The sequence below is a fragment of the Equus przewalskii genome, chromosome 3 (genome assembly GCF_037783145.1).
Source record: "Equus przewalskii isolate Varuska chromosome 3, EquPr2, whole genome shotgun sequence".
Classification (NCBI taxonomy): Eukaryota; Metazoa; Chordata; class Mammalia; order Perissodactyla; family Equidae; genus Equus; species Equus przewalskii.
In genome coordinates this window covers 39,253,422-39,260,330 of record NC_091833.1, presented here as the reverse complement: position 1 = coordinate 39,260,330, position 6,909 = coordinate 39,253,422, and the positions used below count along the sequence as shown (strand labels likewise).

At 47.3% G+C, this 6,909-nt stretch overlaps 1 protein-coding gene across 2 annotated transcripts; it reads right to left on the bottom strand.

Annotated features, from left to right (window-relative positions):
* Positions 1 to 1,060: 1,060 nt before the first annotated feature.
* DDIT4L (DNA damage inducible transcript 4 like) lies at positions 1,061 to 6,352 on the bottom strand. Of its 2 annotated transcripts, none has more exons than XM_070612600.1 (3): positions 5,972 to 6,352; positions 5,133 to 5,271; positions 1,061 to 3,274 (listed from the first exon to the last, which is right to left on the bottom strand). In XM_070612600.1, the coding sequence occupies exons 2-3, from the start codon at positions 5,221 to 5,223 to the stop codon at positions 2,784 to 2,786; spliced, it is 582 nt and encodes a 193-aa protein (XP_070468701.1). In that variant the 5' UTR covers positions 5,224 to 5,271; positions 5,972 to 6,352; the 3' UTR covers positions 1,061 to 2,783. The 2 variants fall into 2 exon arrangements, with proteins under 2 accessions (XP_070468701.1, XP_008532961.1); XM_008534739.2 differs by lacking the exon at positions 5,972 to 6,352 and adding an exon at positions 5,530 to 5,775.
* Between the last annotated feature and the right edge of the window lie 557 nt (positions 6,353 to 6,909).

Below are 6,909 nucleotides of genomic sequence, written 5' to 3'. Positions count from 1 at the left end.
TAAGTCTTGTTAAATGTGGGTTATGTAGCGGAAGAAATCTGAGCTAATGACCATGAATGTGAGGATGTTACCGCCCAAGTGGGCTCTTCTACTTGCCGCAAGACATGCTAGTAGTCAGGAGGCAAGGTGGTGGGAGAGAAAGGACTTTATTGCAACTTGCTAGCAAGAGGGAAGATGGCCGACTCATGTCCAAAAGCACCGTCTCACAGAAGAAAGACAATAGGCCAGTTATATATGAGGCCAGTCTCCAGGTGGGGGAGGTGGCTGGTCTCTGGGCGGGGCAGACATCTGGTCCCAGTTCCTGATAGTCCTTTGTTTTACTGGATGTGCATCAGAGACCAGAGCAATGGCCCTATACCCTGGACTTCCAATTGTCATTGATGATGGCTATCAGCATGGCCTCTCTGCAAGGGTGGGAGGGAGGGGCGTGGAATGGTCATCACATTCCTAAGGAACTCAAAAGAACAAAGTTATCATCTTAAAGCTGCTGGGAGGGGACACAACACTTACAGGGCATGTCTGGGCCAGTCAGTCAGAGAGGTCATTTAAAGTTACAATATGGTTTCTTTTCTCCAATATGGCTTCCCTTATGTCAACTTTGTGTTAAGCCAGTGTCAAGGAGACTGAAAATATAGGTGAAAAAGATTAAAAATTCGAATTGATGAATAGTGGAATTAGAAAGATATGTTGTTCCAAGAGAATATTCTGATAAATGTACACCGATCTTACAATTTGATAAATCTGCATTTGGTCATTAGGAAAACTATAGAAAAGCCTTTACACAATGAGTTTTTTAAAAAGGTGGTTGCCAAAGGAGCTCAAATTATTAATGTCTTTGTATAAAAAGCATTGCTGTATTTGAAAAATTATGAAGCAAATCACTCTTTATTGATACATAAGCAAATGCAATAAATGCAATTGGAATATGATAATAAAGGGTACAACTAGCCTTTGTCAAAAAGGGGATAAATAATTGTTTTGTCACCTTTCCTCAAATATTTTCAAATATATTTTAGGGTGCTCATTGCATAACTCAGAAAAGACAAAGAGGACAACAGAATTAAAAAATACAATACTTTATTGTCAAAAATAGACAAACCTTAATTTCCTTTAACAGGAATATTAATTTAAGAGTCTCTATCAGCCATCACCATTTTGTGAGCATCAAAGACAAGAGAGTCAAAGACAGCTATTAGTGGGAAAAGGACCACAGGTCTACCTCCACGGGAGAAGCCTCACCCACAGCATCACAGTGACCTGAGAGCCCTGAACTATGACAGACACGCAAGACAAAGCTGACTGACCCCATCCCGTCCTGTAGGGATCCGTTCTGTGGAATCTTCCCAAGCATTTGAAGAGTTCAGTTAGAACACTTGCTGATTTGAACAGTGAAACTTACGTCATTTATGGAATTAGTAATAGGATCACACCCGCTTTTGAGATACACCAGGCTGAAGCCACCTGTCTTTACAACCCTGGCCTCAGGTATGCAAAGTGGTGCTAACAGCTTGGGCAGGACACCTGAATGAGGTCCTTATCCGTGGCCTCCAGCAAGGACCTGAAGGTTTGCTGAATGGAACACTGCAGTGGGGGCTACATTCTCTCATTCACATAAAAAAAACAAGGATAGTCATCTGATCTAATCTAGCTGGTTGGAACCAGAACAAAATAAGGCCTTTATTGGCCCCTGGGGCCAGGAATCCAGGGCTGGGTGCGTGCACTGGTTAGCCACATCATGACTTGCTTTCTCTGGTCTGTACTATAAACTGGCTACCCAGAGCCAAAGCAGGTTTTGTAAATAGGCTCATCAATAATTAAAAGTGGGAGTGTGCAGCTATCTCTCTGAGGATTCGGGTTAAGGAGAGATACTCTGGTTCCCAAGAGAGGCCAGGGATGAGATAACACTGACCTGGTGAGATGGCTCACCTGAGATGAAGCACATGAAAGAGTGAAAAGAAGCTTGATTAGCAAATGGAGGAGAAAGGAGCCAGCCTGAGAACTCTTTCCCCATTCACTCAATGCAGCAGTAATCATCTACATGCAAAAAATCAGTCCAACGTTTTCCATTTTTCTAGTTGAAAGATAACCATTCAATACAAGAGAACTAGCAAAACTGAGCTTATATTGTACCATAAAGTCACTTAAAACAATACTGTGGTTACGAAACGGCAGCTCTAGCTTTTGCTTCCTCTTTAAAGAGGAGAGGATGCAAAGAAACTCCTGATGCAGTGACGAGTTCTGCTTCGCTGTGACGGTTATTATTCACCCTGGCATGGGGTTAAGTTTTAATGAAGCTCACTCACTTGAGTAGGGGCATGAAATTGGAGGTGTGGGCTTCTGGAAGTTTTGATGGACTAAGCATCATTCAGTAAGATTCTGTAATTGAAAGGATCACTCTGAAAACTTAGAGAAAAAAAGCCATATGAAAATCAAACTAGGTGAAGTTGGTTTATGGAGTCTATTAGCAAGACTACCTGAAAAACTTTGTGGGGTCAAACATAAAACTAAAGGGTATTGCTTCTTTTCCTCCCTTATTCCGTTCCATTCCATTTTGTAAAAAATGTGATATATGCAGACAATGTATATTCTCTTGGGTCATTTCTCAAAAGCCACAAAATAAGCCCTGTGTTGGGGTTGCTATGCATATGAAAGAGGAAGCCGAACTCCATATGGGGCTTCTTGTGGAGAGCAGGCAGGCAAACTACGTGGCTAGACCAGAGCAGCCCAGCAGCCGGGCGGTTTTATGACCCAATCATACAGAGGACCTATTAAATGTTTCCCTTTCAGCGCTCTTCAACGACTGCGGTTCCAATCAAGGAGTAAAGCTTTTTCTTAACAAGTCGAAATCCTGAGCTCAGGATCAGAGTTCGCTTGAGGCCAGAGGAGAAGCGCCCTCGACTAATGAAAAAGTCCCTGAAGCTCGTCCATGAGCAGCTCTCCTGTTTAAACACAAGCGTCAGCTCGAAAGTGGGCACCACGCTAGAATCGCACACGATCCGATCCAGCTTTTTACATACATTTTCAATCTCCAGGTTCACGTGCATCACACACCCGCGCAGGCCGCAGGGCTCGGTGGACGACAGCCGCAGCACGTCCTGCGCGATTCTCCGGGTCAGCTTCTCCGGGACAAGGACTTTGGAGCAACCGAGTTTGGTTTGCTTCGATTTGGACAGACAGTTCTCCAGCATTTTAACCAAATTCTGGCAAGTTGTCTCCTCAAATATCACCTCACTGAGGTTGGGTTCAGGAACAACATAATCCCAGTAGTCAAAATCTGTGGAAAATGGAAGTTTAAGATTTAAAAAAATGAAAGAAATCCAGCAGCAGAAAAAACACACCAAGATATCAACACTGGTTGCTTCTATCCACTGAGGCAGGCTGTTTCTAATACTAGTTTGGGAGTTGGCTGATCTCACTTGGCTGTTTGTTAGCTAGCTGAGCATAACAGAGCAAGGCGTTTGACCTCTCTGAGAACGAAGGGTCATCTGTGAAATAAAGGTTTTGATAAATAGGGTGGATAGGATATAACTATTTTTCTTTACATTTATGTGTGTACACAGATACACAATCTTAAAAACTCTGCATCAAAAATCTATTTCTGGTGATCCTAGATTACTAGTGATCTTCTTGCTTCCTGGCTCCCTTACTTGTTTATCTAATTTTGCTTTCCAGACACTACCCACTACTTCTGAAAAAAAAAAATGTTTATAAGGTTTTTTTTTTGACTAAGAGATAGTTACCTTCTAACTCTAAGAATATATGCATTCATTATTGTAAAATAAAGAATTTTTGCTATTGTTCTTTAGTGATGAACTTATGATGGCCTCGAAGAGCTATTTTAAATATCTATCAAATTTGTATCGTTCTTTAAAAGTCATTACTGGAATGGTCTGTAAATCCTAATTTTAGCTACAAGCTCTTTGATTAAAAAGTGCTCGGAGCAGACCGCTGAGGTTCACAAGGATATTTATAACTGGCTGGGTGGTTTCTCGTAGCCAAGCAAAACAAAATAGTTCTAGGAAAACAAAATTAGCTTTGCTCAAAGGAAAAGAGATAGCTCCGCGTTTGGTCACCTACCTTCCAAATTAATCCTACCACTTGGCAGGAGGCCATGCCACACACAGTCAACCTAGCGGGCGCAGGAGAGGCCCCACGGCTCCCGCCAGGGCCCGCCTCACCTTCATGGCTACTGTTCCTCTCTCCGCATCATGCAGTCACTTAGATCACTGTTTTTAAAATAACTAAATGAAACAAATGCACTCAAATTGTAAGGCTCCATATTTTTATCCATGTTGAAGATAGAGAACTTTAGAGCTTTGGCCTATAAAATTAGATCATCAACCACTTTGCCTTCTAAATGAGAAAGGCCCAGAGATCTTAAACAATGTGTCTATGCCCACACAGTTCCTCAGTGGCAGAGCAGTGGGTTAACTTAGAAACTGCTGTTTAAAATTGCAAATGACAATATGTCCAGCATCACTGCTGTTTTAAAGTTTCCTTTCGGCATTAAAAATGGGATAATGGGTATATCCACAAATAGAATACCACTCAGCAATAGAAAGAAACACTGATATAGGCAACAACGCGGAAGAATCTCAAAATCCTTAAGCTGCGGAGAAGAAAACACAATCAGAATGGTACATATGACATGGTTACATCTGTATGAAACCCTAGAAGTAAAATTATGCTGACAAAAAGCAGGTCAGTGTTTCTCTGGGGACGGGGGAGGGAGGGGGGAATTGATGGCAAATGGGTACATGGGAATTCAGAGGGAGGGGGTGAGGGTAGCGGCTACACGCGTGAATACATTTCTTAAAACGCACATAACTCTACACTTAAAATTCACCATATCTTCAAAACCGCGTCGGGTAAGGAATCCATGTAACTTTTAATCCCAAAGAGCCCATTAGACGCAGACTCGACCTACGCAGCCCTCAGTTATTTCATTTTGCTACTTTTGTTTCTCACTATTGGACAGAAGATGCTGGAAAGTTTGGAAAGGAGTCTCTTCAGTTGGATTTTGTGGCACTCCCTACCTCAAAGGAGGGGCCCACACCGCACGTTTGCCAATCCCGTCCATCCAGGGGCTGAGACCCCCGCAGGGGAGGGAGGCCGGCACCTGGGAAACTCACCATTTAACAGGCTCCCCCGGTGGAAGCCACCGTCCAGCAGCTCTGAAATGCTGGCCGGGTTCTTACTGCTCAAACTGCCGGTCGCAACCATGGTCAACGGCCCTGTTTCTCTCGCGGGGCGGAACGGCCTTTCCGGGTGCTGGAAAAAGGCGGCAAGAAGGATAGCTTTGCAAAAGCAGGCAAAATGTGCAGAGGCTCCTAAAATGCCCAGCGTCCCCGGAGCGAACTAGCCGAGGCATTCCGTTTCCAACGGGGAGGAACTGGCCCCTGCAACTCGAGTTTACAGAGCCCCGGGAGCGGAAACGAACTCAAAGTTAGCAAAACTTGGAGCCGACTGGCCCCGCAGAACTCACCCCGCGCCCCTGCTCCCCCCCGCCCACGTCGCCGCCTAGCTCACCTGCTGGGGGTTCGCTGGGGCCGATGCGCTCGCTGGCAAAGCTGCGGGGTAAACAGAGGCAGGCTCTGTCCTCAGGAGCCCCTCCCTCGGGGCCGCAGGGACCTGCAGACCCGAGCAGCGATAGGCACCAGCTCGCCCCAGCCCGCCCAGCTTTGGCTCCACCGAGCAGCCTCGCCTCCGCGCAGCGGGCACTTTATAGGCCCGGCCTCCCCGCTGCCCCGGCCCGCCCTGCGTCGGCCCTCCCCGGCCCGCGCCCCGCCCTCCAGGGTCGGGTCGCAGGTCCACCCGGACGCTCCAGCCGCCCTAGGCGAGCCGCTGGGAGATGAGGTTAAGTTTGCGGTAGGGTTGACGCCTGCTGTTGCCTGGGTGGGCCACGGTTACCGTGACCGCAATTCCGGGGTCCCAACTCGCCCCAAACTGACCACTCTCCTCCGCCACTAACCTGGTTCTTTGATGCGACCTTTTCCCCAGCGCGCGCTCACGCTGCTGGTGCCCTCGTTAGGATTCTGTGCCGGGCAGCGGGAGGCTTTCTGCCCTTTGTCTCTTCCCACGACCCGAGGCTTTGCTGTGTCAGACTGAACGCTTTGCTTTAATCTGTTTCGATGTTCGATGAGCATGATTTACGCACTTAAGTCTGGCCTCTAACCAAGTCAACTTTACTGCGCGTCCTGCCCCAGGGTTTCTCTGTGCTCCTCTGTTGCCCGCGGTCAGATCTAGCCGGCCTTATCCCGCATCGGAAGCATTTTAGGAAGGGTCTTTATCACCCACTGCGCTCCCGGCAGCCTCCGTGCCGTTTCATCTACGACTAATGCGTTTTCTCCGCGAGAAGGGTGAGCCTGGTACTCTTTTAATTAGACCTGGCTCCAGAGCGCCGGGAGCTTGCATGAAGAGGAGTTTGCCAAGAAACTGAACAAAACCGTTAGTGAGATCTTAGCTGCTTCCTCTCCCCGCCCAGTCGCTGGGAGCATTGTCATTCCCAGAGGCAGAAGTTCCTGGCGAGCCCTGTTAAGGGGAGGAATTGGGTTTGGGCCGGCTTGAAGGGGCTTGAGGCTATGACAGAGTTTATACCCTGCTAGGGGTGACCCCCTGGGCTTGACGTGCTGTCTGACCCTGAGCGCACAGAGGGCCAGAGCAGGTGGGCGGACAGTCGACACGCTCGCGTAACCCGTAAGCAAAAAGCTAAGCAGTATGTCTTCTTCCGAAGTTACTAAGCCACCCTTTTTCTGCGTTAGTGTGCCAGTAGGAGACCATCCGTCCGAAGGGAGCATTCCCAGTGACGGTGTGGGCTCAGGAGAGGAACGGGAGGGGGGGCTGCCTGGATGGGAAAGACGGTTTCTACAAGTAGGAGGGTCTGGTGTTGGCTCCTGGTCTTCTCGGATT

Bases quoted from the DNA above. Each gene is read 5' to 3' on its own strand.
- DDIT4L (XM_070612600.1), bottom strand. From the start codon at position 5,223: ATGGTTGCGACCGGCAGTTTGAGCAGTAAGAACCCGGCCAGCATTTCA. The intron at 3,275-5,132 runs GTGAGTTTCCCA...CATTTTCCACAG, and splicing joins CCGGGGGAGCCTGTTAAATG to ATTTTGACTACTGGGATTAT.